This window comes from Sceloporus undulatus, chromosome 1 (genome assembly GCF_019175285.1).
Source record: "Sceloporus undulatus isolate JIND9_A2432 ecotype Alabama chromosome 1, SceUnd_v1.1, whole genome shotgun sequence".
NCBI lineage: Eukaryota > Metazoa > Chordata > Lepidosauria > Squamata > Phrynosomatidae > Sceloporus > Sceloporus undulatus.
The window spans coordinates 80,461,124-80,481,418 of NC_056522.1; the positions used below are offsets into that span (position 1 = coordinate 80,461,124).

Consider the following 20,295-nt stretch of genomic DNA (forward strand, 5'->3'; position numbering starts at 1 on the left):
ATGTCTTTAAAACCATCTGATATTCACTAAAGCATGCTGCTCTGTTTTCATAAGAAACTGGTGGCAACTGTGTACTTCCACCAGCCATAGTCACCATGGCCAAGATGAGGAACTATGGAAACTGAAGTCCAACACCTGGGGTGCCACAGCTCCACAGCATAAGACAAAGTAGCAGGTCACCTGGGACTATTAGTTGCATGTAATATTTACAGCAAGAAAACTGATTTGGAAACATTCAGTCTTTCTAGAAAGTTGAGTTAAAGATTGAAAAATAGCTGAGGCTGCAGCCAATATGAGCAAATGACAGCTGGCACAACCAGTCTTTCTAATTCACCCTGCAGCTCACTCACACCACAACCCACTTCAGAGGATGTGGGGCCCTACTTAATATCATGAGGTATATCACATTCAACTGCAGTAGCAGTGGAAAACTGTGCAATATTGTATGAAGGAATCTTGTACCAGCACCAGGTCATGCAAGGTTCCTCTCCCTGCAGTTCCATGTGACGCAGCCCATCCAGTTCAAAAGAACTCCCTGAGCCTCTGGCAGAGGTCTTTAGGGATACAGGAGGGTATAGGAGTGAGAAGGGGCAGGGGAAGATTAGTTGTCTTCCCTTCACTTTACTACTGAACATGACACCTGGTGAGTAGATTATCAATAAACCTAAACATCCTTTGGTTTGTAGATGTCAGAAACAGAACTTCGATGCTCATATTTAAAGAACTTGCACTTAGTAATTCAGATATCACCCCTTCCCATTTTTTTCTTTTTTTAAAACTATCTTTACCAACTAATACAGTGTAATCAGTCCTGGTTGACAATGATTTCCCAGGATTTTTGGAAAATCTTTGCCTATCACTTCTCCCTGGAAGGACAAGTTTTGAATTTTAGGTATCACATGAAGAAGCTAATATTTTTGAAGTAATTCTACTTAACCAAGATATGCTCACACCCCATTCCTTTAATGCCTCTGTAACAAACTTCACAAAGTACATACTGGTGCACAGCTGAGTAGCTTTGTCTGGTTGTATTTTTCCTTGTTGAAATGTCTTACGCTTGCATTCTCTGTTACACCACGTATTGTCACTGACATATTAAAACCAACTTTCAAGTTTTTCCATTTGTCATCTGAAAATTTAAGAACAAAAAATATTGCTTTAAGATGCAGGTTGGAAAATATAAATTGAAAACAAGATAGCATAAGAATATCAACTCAAAATTAATGGATTCTACTAAAAAATAAACAGTACATCAGGTTGTCATTAATGACAACCTGATATCAACCAGCTGCTGCAATTTATGCTCTGAAATCTTTTATGATCCTAGAGGTGTGTGGTTCATCAAATTCACATGCCCTGGCTTGGCAAAAGTACCAGATGTCCTCTACTTTCAGCACCTTCTCCATTCACACATGGGTACAAGAGAACAGGTACTGGTGTTTAGCCCAATGAATGAGCACTCCAGAAAAAGATCCAGCAGCAAGAGCCATATAAATAAATTGTAAATTTAGCATATAGGCATGGTTTTTCTCACACGTGACATTCAGAGAAATGTAGGTTGCTTTTTTCTTTTCTTTTTTTTAAAGAAATAAATTTTACAGTCTCACTCTTGAACAGGATAGTTTAGAAACATATGGATAACATCTGGTAAAAATTAAAAATAAAAACAAAATATGCTTAAAGGAACAAGTGGTAAGGAAATGATAAATATCCTACACAAGCTACTTCTTCATCTCCTGTAGATACCGTTCCACATTTTATTCACTACATCTGTTCCTAATCTCCAGTTGTCTACTTTTTCATCCTTATATTCTAAAAAAATGGGGGGATCAGAAGCTTGGAAGTAATATTCCTAATTTATTTATCTCCACAATTCATTCTATAAATAAGTACACCCACAGTTTCATCTATGAAACTGTAATGCACCTACTGGGGGGCTTTGATCCAGTATTGCCATTCAAACTGCCATTTTACAAATAGTACAAACAATTTACCCAATGAAATAAAAAATATATAGTGACATCTATGTATTGTACACACTATCACAAGTCCCTAGCCGTAATGTAGTTTGCTGTCACCTACCCCGTCTGATAAAAGTTACTGCAGAAGCCCTTATATACAGAACATCTGTATATACAATACATCTCATGCAACTGTATATACAATATAGTTCATGCAAGTTTGATAGCATCTGACGCTTAGGAAGATATTTCATTTTCAGAACAACTTTCCTTGTCTTTAATTTTTTAAAAAACAAACAAACCTCTGTTTGTGAAATTCAATCTACTATTCAACCCTAGCCATCTTCTTTTTACAGTTTGATTTTCAAAGCAAGATGTTGCAAGAAGTCATTCTGTATTGACAAAAGGACTGGGCACATAGCCTAGCCTCCCCCCAACCTGCACAACACATTGGTAATACTCTGCAATCCACGCCATGCTTGGCACCACCTCACCATTTCTGTTACCTTCTCAGAGATACAAAACCAGGAGGTGAGGGGAAGAAATCTAAAGGTAACACATCATGCAAAGGCCAGGGACCTCTATGTTGTACAAGCATGGGACAAACAAAACATATTTATGTGCAGATTGATGTGTATACAATTATATGGTATAGTCAAACTAATACAAAACAAACTAAATAACTCTTACCATAAGGCTGACCCAACTGCATTGTGCATGTCAGCCATAACTGTTGATTATAAGTAGATAATGGTTTGGAACTTAAATTAAATTGGCTTATCTAGAACAGGAAAAAAATGGAAGCAAAAGTTAAATTACATTAATTTACTCTACTGTGTTAGTTATTTGACATTTTATTAGCAAGTTAAGGTCTGCGATCAAAAGATCTCCCTTCATAAATCTGGCCACGGCATTCCTGTTACAGGCTAATAATATAAGCATTGCTTAATTCAAGACCAAGGAGACTTATTTAGCAATATGGAAGCAAATTAAATAAGGTCTCACAACTAAAGAGCAATGTGCACTTTACTGATACAGTCCTAACAGAATTTTCATTAACATGCTCTCCTTGCCAAATCATAAGTGCTGCTCAAACATTCACAGTAAGGTTTCAGAATGTGTGAGGAGGAAAAGGAAGTGTATGCTAACCCCACACTTTCTGATATCTTTTTTCAGGAGAGGATTTTGGGGGGATACAGACCGGCTGGGGGGGGGGAACAGTCTTAGACCTGGATCTTATTGGTACTCCCAACCAGATTAGACCCATTGATCTATGTAAATCCCATTAATTAAATGGGTTTACTCCAATTGGGGCTAACAATAGGATTTAGGCCTTAATGCATATAACCCATAGTCTGAATAATTCTGACCCCTGTCTACAACTGAGATTATGCTTACTTGCACACAGTCCTGAAAATGAGCCAAATCAATCTGATCAGCATAAGGAAGGGCAAAGGCTTCAGGAAGCAGAAATGAAAAATGGCAGTATGCCCAAGCAACACAGTAGAACGTACACAGATTATTCTGTTTGTTATCTCTCATCTTTACCTTTATTTTGCTAAACTGTATGGATTAGGATGCAGGCATCTCTTATTTTTGAACAACTGGTACTCCACTTAAAAAGGAAAACAGTTGTTATGTTCTGTGCTACGAACATATGGATATTTGATAGAATTAAGCCTCGAAGAATGGGATGTTGTTAGGAATTTAAAAGACTTGGGCTCTGTCCCACTTTGATGTATATTACCTGGCTATTCGTTCCACAGCCAGACTTTGCTGGACAGGCCAACGGGTGCATAATCAATCTGGTAGCAGCTATCCAAAGAATTATGCCAAGCCAAATGTAGAGATGCATTATATAGGTCCCACATGCCTCATGGAACTTAATAATAAAAAAGACACTGTGGAAGCATATACAAGATTTTTCCTTACATGCCTCCTACCCAATCAGGTGCTTCCTGCAGACTGGCTGGCCAGATGGCACTTTTGCTGTCTCTGTTGACTGAAGTACAGGAGCTACAGCTTGGGAGAGGGGCAGCATCTATTACATCCTTTGTTATTAATGGGCTGAAGGTGATGGAGAGAGTCTAGATATGAGCTTGCTGAGTCGCAATAGCTGGCTGGGGGACTGTTTACAGTCTTCCCACACACAGAGGAAGCATTATACTGAGTCCATTCCACAACCTCAAGACTATAATCAAACTTCTTGCCTCAAGTGCTGCAGGAGTTAGAAATAATTAGGTAAAGTCAGCATGCACCCTCTACAGACAGAATCCAGTAAGACTTACCTTGGAACTATTATTTAACCGAGTTGTTTCTGAAAGAATGACATTGGGACCTATACAATACACAGAGAAACAGCACTCAGTTAACAAAAGTTGCACCATGATATGTCAACGTCTACATTTACAACTGAATATTTTAGAATGGTAGAATATATTGAAGGTCAAGATTTCAAGAAAGTGTTTCACTGAAACTCACGAATGGCAACTGTTCACATGCTTAGCAACTTGAAAGGCAACTTAAGAGCACATTTTATTAAAATACCTGAAGGAAAAGTTCTAAATTGTTTTCCTGCTCCAAAATGGACTGAACTATGGGAAGGAGGGAACAAAATCCATTTTTAATTAACACAGAGGCTTTGTCTTTTATCTTAGACAATGCTGGCAACAAGCTGATGAAGTAGACAGCTCACTGGTCTGACCCAGCAAAGCTGCTATAAGAAGGAAACACATTTTGTCCATGCTTGGTTTCCCCCTCTTTCCTCTCCAGGTATTTCTCTGACCATCTATTTTTCTGCATCAAATTTCCCATCCTGTTTTAAAAATTTAAGAGTCCTTTTAAAAGCAGCTGAAGTGTCCTGCCTACAGCTAAAGCAAGCAAGGATTATCAATAATTTGAACTCAAGTCAACAAATCATGCTGCCAAAGTAACCTTGTAAGGTTTTAAGAATCTACTGCATCACTAGTGTTTTTCCATGATAGCAAAGGTCAGGTTCAACTTTCCAACAAGGCACAAAGCAGCAGACAGTATTGGAAAACAGTTTTAGAGAGGAATTTATCTCAAGCTAAAAAGCATGAACTTATTAACTGTATTTTCTTTTTCTTCAGAGAACAGGAACTCTTTGGGAATAGCATTCTAATCCTAAACACTCTAAGAAAATTCCATCAGAAGACTTACTTCTGAGTCAATGGAGAGACACTTGCAGCCTATGGGCCAAATCTCCATCCAACTTGCAGAAGCTCCCATTGAAATCCTCTCCAAAGTCTCATTCGCTCTCAGCTAGAAGTGAAATTCTGCTATCTCCGGTCCTTCATAAGAACCAACAACAGGAATTGTATTTTGTGCCCTGTACAAGCTACGGGGACTACATTCCTCCCTCCTCTGCCCCTACAGGGGAAAGAGGAATGAAGTCAAGTTCTGGACTGAAGAGCCAGGTGCAAAATCTCCATCCTGAAGTTTAACTGGGGACTGGACAATTTAGGGGTACATGCATCCCCAACTCCGTCATCAAGTGTATGGCAACACCCTCTGACATAATCTGGTCCAAGAAGGGGCTCTTCTCTCCTTCCAGAAAACATAGGCCCCATACAGACAGACTGAAAGCCGCACCAAAGCCACGATCCAGTCCTAAGGACTGGAGCTCAGCCTTGGCACAACTTCCAGACTCTTAATACACATGCATAATTTAAACTGCATACCTCCATAGTGACTCGAAGCAGCTTTATTTTGGCCTGTCTGTATGGGGCCATAGTTTGCCACCCTGTCTTAAGTAAAGACTTTAAGTAAAAGCAAACATGCACGAACCCTGTCCCTATCATCCTCACTTCAAACACAGACATTTGCACTCACTGCAGCCTTCTTTGTGAGTTCTCTGTCAACTGCTGAACAGATCTTCAAGTGTATTTAAAATTAATTTCTAAAAACATACGTTTTTCTTTTTTTTAAAATACAAGTATACAAGGGTATCTTATAGCACTTTGGAGACTGACTATGTGAAAGAAGCTGGAGCATAAGCATTTATAGACTTGGTCTATTTCCTCATACATATGGAGTGAACTGTTGCCCAGGAGGGTCCTTTATAATCAGAATTTATGAACAACCATAGACATACCAAACTTTGGGTATAGAACCATAAAATCATAGAGGTGGAAGAGACCACAAGGGCTACCCAGTCCAACCCCCTGCCATGCATGGGTGACCCTTGTGGTCTCTTCCACCTCTATGATTCTCTGACAGCCATCCAGACTTTGTTTAAAAACCTCCAAGGAAGGAGACTCTCCACCACAATCCAAGGGAGTGTGTTCCACTGTCTAACAGTTCTTACTGTCAGGAAGTTCCTCCTGATGTCAAGGTGGAATCTTTTTTCCTGTAGCTTGAATCAATTGTTACGGGTCCTATTCTCTGTAGCTTGCTCCATCCTCAACATGATACCCATGTGATGAGGTATGGTGTATGGTAACAAGTTCACTTTTAAAAACATGTTTTTAAATAACCACACATTATTTAGAAGCTGTATATTCTTTAACACTGCTCAGTTACAGTGCTATGATTCCACTTTAGCTACCAAGGTTGTATGGAAAGCTGGGATCTTTAGTTTGGGGAAAGATTTAGAATTCTCAGCCAGCAGGTTCATGGTAGGATAACTCTTTCCAGAAAGGACAAATCAGCTTACTTTGAACTTTTTAGTAGCCATGACTGGGACAGTGTAAAGGAAAGTGCAAAAACAATTTAAAAGTTGGCCTTATGGGAAGACTACTGGGCAAGGAATTTACTTCATATTAGCTTGAAGCAGCTGCACAAAACCATTTGCTACATTCTACATTCTAACCCCTCACATATTACACATGGAAATGGTACACATACTAGGTTATCTGTCTCACTAACAAAGCAGCATTCAGTAGAATGACAGGCATGCACCTATACACTTTGTCATTTTTGTTGTGTGCCTTCAAGTCATTTCTGATTTATGGCAAACCTAAGGCAAACCTGTTACGGGGCAAATTCATAGCTTTATTATGGCCACAGACCAGTCTACACAGACAAGCCATTGCAGAATCAAATGGGCAAAAATCTTACCTACAATACCAATTAAGACAGTCAAACCAAAACATAGGAAGAATACAACAAAGACCAAGACAAAGTGGCGCTTGGACAGTGTATACAATCGCATTGGGGCCAACCTGCAAGGAAAAATAGAAAGAATCAAGTTAGAAACACTCCAACAAGGAGGCATTTAAAAAAGACTTTAAGGCCCTATACAGACAGCCAAAATAAAGCTGCTTCGAGTCATCTGTCCTAAGAGTCTGGAAGCTGCACCAAAGCTGCACTCCAGTCCTTAGGACTGGAGCGTGGCTTTGGTGCGGCTTCTGGACTTTTAGGATGCATGCATCATTGAAACACCATATCTCCAAAGTGACTCGAAGCAGCTTTATTTTGGCTGTCTGTATCAGGCCTAAGTTGCTGTTAGTTTTAATGTACTACCAGAAAGCTGATGAAACAATATCTTCAACCAATAAATTGAGCATGTCTTTGTGAAAGTGATTTTCCTGATTGAGGAAACTGTCTAAAGCTGAGTTACACTAATAGAATAACCCTTAACAGTCCTTTACATCACAGACTTTTCTTCACACTAGAATAGTTTCATCAGCTCTTTGACCTTTTCCAGCACTAGGAGAAAAGGACTCCACTATCTGTTATATTGTAAAGAGAAGAACTTTAAAAACACACACACAAAGAATGTGCACACAACTAAGCAGATGGTATGCACATCCACATTTGTAGCTGTGGAACATTGGATTATCTTACTGTCACAATCTTGACATGCATATACAATATTTTGTTGATTTACAGACAATAGGTAATGGATCTGTGGCAATATCTACTGTTTACTTTGTCTTCAGAACAGAGAGATGAATGAACATGTTCCACATGAATAATCATGAAATGAAATGAAGATTGTGCTTGGAGCAATGGGGAAAGCAGTAGACAGATAAACTATGGAGACATTTGCATTGGGGCCGGATCTCCCATATACACTAACTCAACTGGAAATATAATGCCATGTTTACTGAAAAGGTAATTGGTGCAAGTTTTACTTTTCTGTCTCTCGAAAATGCCAGGGAAAACTGAAATATTATTTTGAAACATGTCCCTGGTATTATATTTACTTGTACTTTTTAATCGTTTACTCGTTTTCCTTATCAAACAAATGCTTCTACATTATAGAAGCTAGATGAAGAGAAATAGGAGAAGGAAGCATGGTAAAACCAAAAGTGACAATCAAGGGAAGGGTTAAAAGGTCATTCACAAAAAAAGTAAGAAGGATTGATTTCAGGTTCAACAGCAAACATGAGGCTGGAATGAGGGTTAAATGTATGTGTTCCCACTGTTCTCCTTTGTATGTGCCATAATTGCTTTTCTTACAGTATTCCTAGAAGTATAAGAATGTGACTGCAGACAGAAAACAGTAGGCAAAGGAAATGTTAAGTACACACAGACCTGCAAGTTATCACTCTAATGAATGTGCCAGTACACTGAAACCCCTCACCTACACCAAACAAAAGGTGCATTTACACTGTAGAAATAATGCAGTTTGACATCACTTTAATTGTTATGATTCCATCCCAGAGAATCCTGGGATTTGTGTTTTTCTGAGGCATCAGCACTCTTTGGCAGAGAAGGCTAAAGACCTTGTAAAACTGTAATTTTCAAAATTCCATAGAACAGAGTTACAGCATGTAAAACTGCATTATTTCTACAGGGCATATGCACCCAAAGTTTCTGTCACTAGGCACAAGAAGAACAAAAAACTGGAATTTAATACAGTGGACTCTTGTTATATGCTGGGGTTTGGTTCAAAGATCCCTGTGTATAAGAAAATCTGTGTATGCTCAAGTCCCATTAAATATAATGACATCGCAAATTTGAAATTTATACTTTTTTTTGAATATTTTCAAACCGTGGATGCTTGAAACCGTGTATAAAAAATCCATGTATAAGAAGAGCAACTGTAATATCATTGTTTCCTGCTTAGATAAAGTATCAGCTTTTGTTTTACTCTGGTAGATGTTTACAGGGAAGTGGCCCATGTAAAAATATGCTGCAGGGAAGAAGGTAGAACTACTTTCCAGGGCCCTGAATGTTCAGGTGTTGGTCATGATTGTACATAAAAGATATGGCACATAACAGTAAAGGAGACAAAATTGTACACTGACGTCTTTATCAAAAGAATCACCTTTGAAAGTCCTAAGCAGGAAACACAAACAGGAAAAGCAGAAAATAATTCATTGACCTTCTTTCTTTTAAAGTGTCTTAAAAGCCAAGATCAGGTAATTCAACTTATTCCTATATATGTGATAAAGTTATTTTTAAAAACTAGACAGAGGACCTTTAGCTGTTTTTCTTCTTGACATACCCAAAAAAAAAAAATGGGTATGGAGAGATCAGAATGAGAACCACCCAGAACTCAGCAAACTAAGCTGATCCTTCCTAAGACATTTGCAAACATGACAAATAATAAACCTTTAACACCAAATAACAATATATTTAAACAAACAAGTGGAAAGAGCAAGTGACAGCACTTGTTTCCTTGAGTTTTTTAAAATGCAGAAACTGGAACTTGCAGTTTTCACCATCAAGGAGATCAAGGAAGACTCTGGTCAATTTTTAAAGCTTTGGAATCTCCTTACAAACAGAGGCTGCATCTGCACTGTGGAAATGATTCAGTTTGACACTACTTTAACTGCCATGGCTCAAAGCTATGGAATTCTGGGAATTGTAGTTTAAGAAACATTTAGGCTTGTCTGTCAGAGAGCTCTGGTGCCACAACAAACTACAAGGCATATAGTAAAGAACTGGTGATCCCTGTCCCCATACTTCATTATAACCTTTGAGATCTTGTATGGCAATGTAAACATTCAAACTAATGTTCTGGGCATTTTTACACCCGCCATCCAAATCAGTACACCCCAACTTTATTGTTGTAGCATGGCTCTACAAGTGGAAGGAGGCAACACTCGCTTCCATTGTGCATTTTGGATTTTCTTTTTAAAATCTGAATCGGCCCACTAATACCCATAACATGCTCCTGATACTTCAACAGGTGACAGATACATAACAAACAAGGATCCTCACAGGTTCACTCCTTCTTCTCCCATGTCACCAATAAGGATAAAGAGAAGAAAGAGTCATTCTTGTTCCAACTTAGTGCTCCATATATGTTTTGGACTTCTTGTTGTGTTCCTTCAAGTAATTTCCAACTTATGGCAACCCTAAGATGAGGTTTTCTTTGACAAAATTTGACCAAAGGAGATTTTCCGCTGCCTCCCCTAAGGCTGAGAGCGTGTGACTTGTCGAAGGTCACCCAGTGGATTTTATGGCCAAGTAGGAATCAAATCCTAGTCTCCAAAATTGTAGTCCAACACTCAAACCACTATGCCACACTAGCGTAGTTTTGGACTACTGCTCTCAGAATTCCTCCCCATTGATCACCCTGGTTTGGGATGATATGAGTTGCCATTCCAAACATTTAGTGGGCAGCAGACTGGTAAAAGCTATCTCAAGGGTTTCTTTCTATAATCAGTGAAGCTGTGTCTGAAATACTGTGTTAAAATGGTGTACACTGAAAACAGCAGCTCTTACCGTACCCATATTTGCAAGAGGTAGGAGTCACCAAGCACTTTTCAAATGAAAAACTACTCCTTTTCCCCCCCAAGAAAGGAACTTCCCAAGGGGAATTATGTTAAGATTAATTTAAAAGCAGAGTGGGAATCATATGGCTTGTCAGATGCTGAACTACAACGCCCAGCATTCTTTTCCCACATATTATGCTGGCAAATGCTGTTGGAGTTTATAGTTCACTAACATCTGGCTGACTCTCACTCTGATTTAAAGCATGACTCAGTTTCAGCCAGGTGGGGATGGCTGCTGACCCTTGTTGCTGTTAACTGCTGTTGACTTGGCCCTGACTCACGGTGACCGTGCAGATAAGACATCTCCAAGAACCCCTGTCCTCCACTGAAAATTCAGACCCATGACCTCCCTGATTGAGTCCACCCATCTGGCATGCAGTCTTCCTCTCTTTCTACAGCCCTCTACCTTTCCTAGCATTGTTATCTATTCTAATGATTCATGCTTCCTCATGATGAGGCCAAAGTACAACAGCCTCAGTTTAGTCATCTTGGCTTCTAGGGAGGGTTCAAGCTTGATCTGTTCAAGGATCCATTTGTTTGTCTTTTGGGCCATCCACAGTACCCTCAGCCCTCTTCTCCAGCACCCCATCTCAAATGAGCTTTCTCTCTGTCTGCTTCCTTCACTGTCTAGCTCTCATATCTGTACATGGTAATGGGAAATACAATGGCTTGAACCATTCTGCCTTTAGTGCTCTTTAGGATTTTGTCTACTTCTTTCATGGCTGCCCTTCCTGTTCCTAATCCTCTGATTTCTTGACTGCAGTCCCCTTTCTGATCTATGTTTGATCCAAGGTATGGGAACTCTTTAACTATTTCAATGTCTGTCTTTTTGGCTGTCCTTGTTATTCCCAGACCTCATCTCCAGCACCACAACTCAAATATGTTGATGTTTTTTGCCCTTATCCTCTTTCTTCATTGTCCAGCGCTCACATCTGTCCATGGTAAAATGTAAAGATATAGCTGTGTCAGTCTTGCAGAATTAATATGTATAGAAATTTTGCAGCACTTTTGAGACTAATGGGGGGGCGGGGGGGGAGTTTGTAGCATAAGCTTTCATAGACTTTAGGCTTGTTGTGGAGTGGAAACCAGGTAAAGACAGGATTGCAGGACTTAAACTCACATAAAACTGCTGCACTCCTGTCTGTCCCTGGCTTCCACTCCACCATAAGCACCTGAGGAAGCAGACTAAAGTCTATGAAAGCTCATGCTACAAACTACTTCTCCCCCCCCCAGCTCTACAAAATCTCTATACATATCTGTACATGGTGATGGGGAATACTACAGCTTGGAGAATCCTCCCTTTAGTGCTCAGTTGTTTGTCATTACTCCTTAGGCTCTTTTCCACAGTCCCTCCAGCCCATGTCTCAAAGGAGTGGATTTAAAACGCTGCCCTTATGCTCTGCTTTGCAAGACTCTCCCTGGGCACTTCTGGCAGTCTCTCCAAACCAGCTCTCTCTCTCTCTCTCTGTCTCACTTTCTTGAGCAGGGGAGGGGGAAAAAACCTCTTTGCCACACTATGGGCAAACAGAAGTGCTACAAGATGGAGTTGAGATATATATATATATATATATATATATATTAAAAAAAACAGTGGTCCCCAAAGCCCCAGGCAGCTTGGCCAGCAGTCAGGAATTCTGGGAGATGAAGTCCAAAATATGTGGAGAACCAAAGTTTGGGAAGCAGTGATATATAACAACATAATATAAGAGTTATACTGGGTGGGAGACCCATTCCTGGGCGAGGAGGGAAGGGTGGCTCTGAGCCCTCTTTCCAACATTTGCAACGATTGTCCCAGGCCTCCCTGACCCCCCTTTTTGCCGCCCCCATCACCCCCTTTTGCTCCCCAACTTACAGCTCCATGCCCTCGCCGCGCATGCGCAATGCACCACCTTCCCTCTGACGGGTTCCTAGTCTAGGCGGCTCCTGCACGACTGCACTTCCGCAAACGTCACCCGGCAAAGCAGCTCCTCCCACCCGGAGGCCCAACACATGACCAATGAGGCTCAGCCTGAGGCATGGCGGCTGTACGCATGCGCATTATTGCAACTAGCAGGCGGAGCGGGGAAGTTCGAAAGCCACCCAAGGTCTGGGCACGGGCAGTGGGGCTTTTCCTGGCTGCCCTTGTTAGCAAAGGAGAGTCCCATGATGGCAGGATAAAGACTTGACACGTTTATTACAGCAGGGCTCGCTGCAGGGTGCATCTACGCTGCAGAAATAACCCAGTTTGACCCCACTTTAACTGCCTTGGCTCCATCCCATGAAATCCTGGGATTTGTAGTTTAGGAGTGTCTTTAGTCTTCTCTGCCAAAGAGGGCTGGTGCCTCACAAAACTACAGATCCCAGGATTCTGTAGGATGAAGCCAAGGCAGTTAAAGGGGGGGGGTCAAACTGGGTTATTTGTATTATTATTCTATTATTATTTGTAGTTTTCTGAGGCACCAGCACTCTTTGGCAAAGAAAGTTAAAATCCTTCCAAAACTACAAATCCCAGGATTCCATAGGACGGAGCTACAGAGCTTATAAATGGTGTCAATCTGCATTATTTCTACAGCACAGACGGCACCCACAGTCAACAAAAGCAGATAGGATAATAAATGTGGTAGCATGAGCTTTGGAAGACTTGAGCCTACTTCCTCAGATGCATGTTTTGGAGCAGAGAATCCAAGCTCATGTTTCCAGCTTCTGCCACTTAGGTCCAAAACACACTTCAAGAAATCATCCAGATTGAGACCGCTTTAACTGCCCTGGCTCAATGACACGGAAATCTGGGAACTAGTTTTGTGAGGCATTTAGCTTTCTCTGTCAGAGAGCTCTGGTGCCACAATAAACTACAATTCCCAGGATTCCCTAGCACTGAGCCAGGGCAGTTAAGGCAGTCTCAAAATGGGTTATTTCTGCAGTGTGTTTTGGACCTGAGTCTATCCATCTGGAATGGGGTCTTCCTCTTTTTCTGCTGCCTTCCACCTTACTAGGCATTATTGTCTTTTCTTACTACATTTTCTATTGGGCTCAAGAGTGTCAATTTTGATTTGTATGAGTAATTGTAAGTATAGAGACAATGGCTAGTGATTATTCCACATTAATTAACATTAGTTTGTATGCAATGGTGACTTTACACAGGTGGAAAACACTTCTACACTCACAAGATAAGGCACCTGATTTTCAGAGATCTCACTGACCCATTGCAAGTGTCCACTCCCTCAGTGGAAAATCTAAAAACAACTGTTCCTGAAAATGGAGGGACCCTTTAGATCTGTATGGTATTTGACAGAAAAGACTGTGGACAGTGGTATACTTTGTGAGATATTTAGCCTTCCCTGTCAGAGAGCTATGGTGCCCCACCAAACTACAAATCCCAGAATTCCATTTCACTGAGTCATGGCAGTTAAATTGGTGTCAAACTGATTATTTCTGCAGCATAGCAGCATCCCCCAGTTATAGCACTATGGTTCTACTTTAACTGCCATCAGGGATGTAGCCAGGATTTTAGGAGGGGGGGGGTCCAGACTAAGTGCCACCATTATAATGGGGCTTGGGTGCGGCAGCGCAGCAGCACGCACCATTCATTTTTCTAACAGAAGGGGGGGGGGGTCCGGACCCCAAGAACCCCCCCTGGCCCCTGGCTACGTCCCTGCTGCCATGGTTCCATCCTATGGAATTCTGGGATTTGCAGTTGAGGGAGGGCTATGCAGAATTCTCAGCCAGAAAATTTTAGTTCCTCCCCAAAGTATAAATCCCAGAATTCCATGGGATGCAGTCACCACAGTTAAGTGGAATATTTGTGTAGTGTGAAAGGATCACTGGTGCCCTACTAACACCATGTCTCCACTGGAAACAACTGAGGAAATAAACAGCAGTCTGACATGTGACATTTTTACTGAACCTAGCAACAGAATAAGGCAGTCACCTCAGACAGTTTATTTTGAGTGTTATTAAAGGGCATCAAATTTGGTAGCTATTCTTTTTATTGGGACTGTATTTTTATTGCGGGGAAGAAGTATTTATGGAGGATTTTCTGTCATATGGACCAAAATAACTCAGCCAACTTTGATTTAGGGTAGAATGGATGGCTGCCATTTTCAGTTGAGGGAATGAAATGTCTTAGACCACCTTTAGATCCTTATGAAAGTATTACTCTAGTATAGTTTATGGATTGTCTAAACCTCTTATGTATGCTGTTAGTCATATGCCTACAATTAGCAATAACCTATAGTAAATTTCCTCTTGGTAACATTCTCTGCCCCATGGGGCAGACAATGGCATTCCTTACTTAGTATTTTTTTCCCCGTTTAAATTTCCAAGACTCTAACTAGGGAATTCAGGGGCAAGACAGAAATGCAGAAAAACACCATAATCAGTTGCATTTGAACATACATATTTACTATTAGTAAACCATATCTATCAAAATAAGTGTAGTTTAACTACAAACTATTATACTGTACTGAGTATTGGAATGAAGGCAGCAGTCTTAGTTGTACTTACTAGGGATTTAGCCCAACTAAGTACAGTGAGGAGTCTCAATAAGCCTGCAGAGGATAATAGTGTATGTTCTTTGCAGAGAAGCAGGAGTGGGAAAAATCAGCCCCACAGATTTTGATGGACTTTACTAATGTTCAGTATGTTAAAAAGGCTTTTTATGGGGAGAGGAATAAAAAAAATACAGAGCCAAGACTATTACTAAAGCAATTATTTCCCCTTCTTTTTAAATAACCCTTTTGATAATCTTCAGTCTGAATCCTGCTGAACAAGAACTACAATGGATAGGCCTTTAAACAGAAGACAGTCCTCCCTCTCCAACAGCCATATTGAAAAGAAATGCCTCTTTTCCATCACATTATTATAAACAAAAACAAGAAAAAATTTCATTCATGATGAAAGCATTGTCGCTGAACTACCCCATCCATCAAGGAAGGGATGTGATTGAATGAGAAAGCCTCACCCTGATAAGCAGTCTCCTAAACGGTCAGTTTACTCCTGGGAAGGCCTGCTGATAATGGCCATGGCTATGCTAATGCTCATAAGTGGGTTGTTGCCTCTGAATAACAATATTGTTATGGCATACATATCCAGGGGTAGCCATGTTAGCCATACTACAGTATCCAAAATCTACAAAGCTGTGATACCTTTATTGCGCCATGTCTTTTGTGCACTTTAGTTGTCTTCATAAAGGTATCACTGTTTTGTGGATTTTGGATACTGTTATTGTATAGTGTAACGATGTGAGTGTTGGACCACAACTCTGGAGACCAAGGTTCAAAACCCTGTTCAGCCATAAGACCCACTGGGTGACCTTGGGCAAGTCACACTCTCTCAGCCTCTCAGGGGAAGGCAATGGCAAACCTCCTCTCAATAAATCTCGCTAAGAAAACCCCATGATAGGTTTGCCTTAGGATGTGAAGGCCTAATGACTTGATGGCACACAACACCTATTGTACAAGATTATTATTGTTATTATTATTGCTTTCATAATCTAGTAATAATTTGGATTCTACACAAGATTAGGAATCAATGATGTTTGGTTGAATAATGCAACAAATTCTATTAGTATTTTTCTCTTTTTGACGGTCGTTTCCCAGAAGCCTCTCTCTCAGCCTCAGCCTCTCTTCATTGGTATCCTTTCTATCAAAATGGCAAAATCAAGGTTAGCTTTCTGGAATGTGTGTGTGTGTGTGTGTGTATAATATTTTAAAGTTGTGGACGGTGGAATTTGTGGGTAAGAAATCTGAATATGGAAAGCTGAGTGTTTTTAGCTTTGATTTGGTCATGTCTTCCATTTTTCTTGAATGACTTCCATTATGAACATGACTAAGAAGCATGAATTTCTATTTCTAAGAGTGTTTTAGCTTTTATTTGGTCATGCCCTCCACTCTTCTTGACTGTCCTCCATTCTGAACATGACTAAGAAACATGAATTTCTATTTCTAGGAGTACTTTTTACCTTTGATTTGCTCATGCCCTCCATTCTTCTGGACTGTCCTCCATTCTGAGCAGGACTCAGAAGCATGAGTTTCTATGTCTAGGAGTGTTTTGAGCTTTGATTTAGTCATGTCCTCCCTTTTTTTTTCTTGAATGCCCTCCATTCCAAGGAGGACTAAGAAGCATGCATTTCTCTCTCTCTCTCTATATATATATATATATATTAGTGCTTTACCTTTGATATGGCCATGTCCTCCATACAGATAGATAGATAGATAGATAGAGATACATTTTTTCTTGAATGCCCTCCATTCTGAGCATGACCAAGAATCATGAATTTCTACATATCTATTAGTGTTTTTACCTTTGATTTGACCATGCCCTCCATATATATACACACACACACACACACACACACACACATCTTTCCATGCATATTGAGCATGACCAAGGAGCATGGAGATCTTATTCCTAGGAGTGTCTATATACCTTTGATTTGGCCCTGTCCCTCCCTGTTGGCTGTCCTCCATTCTGTGTTGCCTTGTCCTCCTCCTCTCCCCTGCTTTTTAGAAACGTATTCCTACTGGATAGTTTTAAATCCTTTGATGTTTAATCTCTTTTTATGGGTCGATCACTGTTTTTATGACTGGGGGGTGGGAGGGCTGTGGTTGGGGGGGGTAATTGTAATTTTAACTGATGTTTTAATTTATACTGTTGGGATCTGCTTTGATGCCTTTGTGAAAAAGCGGAATACAAATAAATACTAGTAGTAGTAGTAGTAGTATCATCATCATCACCACCACCCTCATCTTCCTGCTCCTGCTCCTACCTGTAGTATCTGTCATCCTTGTAGGGGGTGAGGTCCTCCTTGATCTCCTTGTAGGTCTCCCGCAGCCGGTGGCAGATGTGCTTGAGCTCTCCGCAGAGCGGGTTCTCGAAGGCCGGGTAGTCGGCCTCCATCCCGCAGCCCGACATCGAGGCCCCTGGAGGCCTCAGGCGAGGAGGCCCTCCCTTCTCCGCCTTCGCCTCTTCGCCATGGCTGCCCCGGGGGCTGGGACTAGGAACAGAGGCCGAAGCCAAGCAGCCCTCCTCCTAGTCCTCCTCCTCCTCCTCTCGGCACAGCGCCCCTGCTGGCCAATGCAGGGACTGTCTGTCGCCAAGGATGGAAGGAGAGGGTCTAGCTTCTTCTTCTTCTTCTTCTTCTTCTCCCGCCATTATTGCGCCAGCAGCCATTTTGCTTCCCCTTCTTCCCCCCCCTCCTCCTCCTCCTCCCCCAGGAAAGTGGGGCCCGAATAGAGGGACCTTTACCCCATGAAAGATAAAAACACAGCCCTAGAAGTGTAAACCCACTCGTCAGGAATGTAAGCTCCTGCTCAAAATGGAGGACCTTCTAGGAAAAGTAATAAATGGAGGGAACGTGACCCAGTAAAAACGAAAGACATTCCTAGAAATACAAAATTCATGCCTCTGAGTCCTGCTCAGAATGGAGGACCTTCAAGAAAAATGGAGGGACATGAGCCAAGAAAAGCTAAAAACAGTCCTAGAGATGTAGGTTCATGCTTCTTCTGCTGAAAATGGAGGAGGGACATTTTACCACATAAAAGCTGAAAATACTCCCAGAAATGTAAACTCGTGCTTCTGAGTCCTGGCTCAGAATGGAGGACCTTCAGGAAAAATGGAGGGACATGACCCAAATAAAAACTGAAAACACTCCTAGAAATACAAATTCGTCTTCCTTAGTCTTGCTCAAAATGGAAGACATTCAAGAAGAATGGAGAGACATGACCTAAGAAAAGCTAAAACCATGCCTAGAAATAGTCATGCTCGAAATGGAGGACCTTTTGAAATTCCTCCTGGACAGAAGGGTGAGATGGAGGACATGACCAAAAGAAACTCAAAACACTCATGAGAAATGTAAATACGTGCTTCTTAGTCCTGCTCAAAATGGAGGACGCTTTGAAATCCCTCCTGGAGACAGGGCTGAAATGCAGGGACAGGACCCAATCAAAACTAAGAACACTCATGGAAATATACATTCATAGCCATGTTCAAAATGGAGGACCTTTTGACATCCCTCCTGGAGAGAAGGTGATGAAATGTAGGCCATGGCCAGAAAAAGGAGGACACGTACTACATTGCTGCATTTCACTCTTATAGTGGTGCTAGTCCACTTTTCCTGCTCTGGCTGCCTCCTGTTGCATTCTGGGATTTGTAGTCCAGTGAGGCCTAAGAGCTCTCTGGCTGAGAGTTCTAAATGCAACTCCTTAAACTGCAAATCCCAGAATGCAACAGGAAGAGGCAGCCAGAGCAGAGCAGCTTTTCCCCGCGGCTCTGCCTCCCTTCAGGCTCCTTGGCTCAGGAGGGATGAGAAAAGGCTCAGCACCACGGACAGCGCCCTTATAGGCCACATTCATTGTGCCTCCAGCATTCATTTATGCTTGATTTTAGTGTATTTTTTAAATATATATGCAATTTAATTGTTATTTTAAGGGGGGAGGGTACAATTTGGGGTTATTATGCACTGCCATTTTACTATGTACCAGATGGCTTTTACTGTAAGCCGCCTCGATCCTAACGGTATTTGTATGTATTTCATTATTTCTGTTTAAAGTACAGTTGGCCTGCCTTATCACCCGATTCTGCTTCCCTGGATGTAACTATCCATGACTTGAAAATATTCCCACATGTGTGTGTGTATAATTTCAGTATTCCAATATATATATATATATATATATATATATGAATACAAAAATATAAATTCCATGCTAGAGCGCTATACAACATTCATGCTTCTGAGTCCTGCTCAAAATGGAGGGCATCCAATATTCCAGTATATTCATGTGTGTGTGTGTGTGCATACACACACACATATACACACACAACATTCCAGTGTATACATATACACATATATACATTTCTGTAATATTGGAATGATAGATGTATAGCCTTCTATCATGCAATTTATATATTTTTATTCATATATATATATATATATATATAAACACATATATATAGTGTGTGTGTGTGTGTATAGTACACATAAATACACTATATATATATCAATATACTGGAATAATGGAATAATATTATATATACATGCATACATATTATTCCAGTATTCCTTTATATTGATATATGTGTGTGTGTGTGTGTGTGTGTGTGTGTGTTGTATATACTGTATATATATTCCAGTATTCCAATATATCCATATATAGGAATATTTTCAAGCCATGGATGGTTGAATAATGGGAAGCAGAATCTGGTGATAAGGAAGGCTGACAGTACGTTAAATAAAAATTCTATGATAGAGCACTATACATCTGTCTTATCATTCCAATATTCCAGTGTGTGGGTGTGTGTGGGTGTGTCCAGTATTCCAACACACACACACACATAGGAATATACTTGAATACTGGAATGACAGACAGATATACAGCGCTCCATCATGGCACCCCAGTGGGTGTGACCTTAGGCAAGTCACACTCTCTCAGCCTCAGAGGATGTCCATGGCAAATCCCTGAAGCAACTTGCCAAGAAAACCCTGTGATAGGTTTACATAAGGGTTGTCATAAGCTGGACTCAGAAACAACTTGAAGAGAACAACAATAACAACCTAGATTTCTCTCTCTCTTTCTCTCTCTCTCTCTCTCTCTCTCTCTCCCCCCCCAAATGTAAAGCTTGATTTATATAAGGGACATTTATATACAGTGGGACTTGAGCATCCT

The 20,295-nt window shown here is 40.8% G+C and overlaps 1 protein-coding gene across 3 annotated transcripts in view; it reads right to left on the reverse strand.

Moving 5' to 3' along the window:
- TMEM181 (transmembrane protein 181) overlaps positions 1 to 17,711 on the reverse strand; it is a 42,190-nt gene extending 24,479 nt beyond the window's left edge. Inside the window, exons 1-5 of one of the 3 annotated variants that reach the window (XM_042472122.1) lie at positions 17,400 to 17,711; positions 7,041 to 7,144; positions 4,250 to 4,299; positions 2,652 to 2,742; positions 999 to 1,129 (exon numbers count right to left, since the gene is read on the reverse strand). In XM_042472122.1, coding sequence (XP_042328056.1) covers positions 999 to 1,129; positions 2,652 to 2,742; positions 4,250 to 4,299; positions 7,041 to 7,144; positions 17,400 to 17,545 — 522 coding nt within the window. In that variant the 5' untranslated portion in view covers positions 17,546 to 17,711. Of the gene's footprint in view, positions 1 to 998; positions 1,130 to 2,651; positions 2,743 to 4,249; positions 4,300 to 7,040; positions 7,145 to 12,506; positions 12,602 to 17,399 lie in introns of those variants that run through there. The other 2 variants (XM_042472131.1, XM_042472140.1) reach the window with 2 other exon arrangements.
- Between the last annotated feature and the right edge of the window lie 2,584 nt (positions 17,712 to 20,295).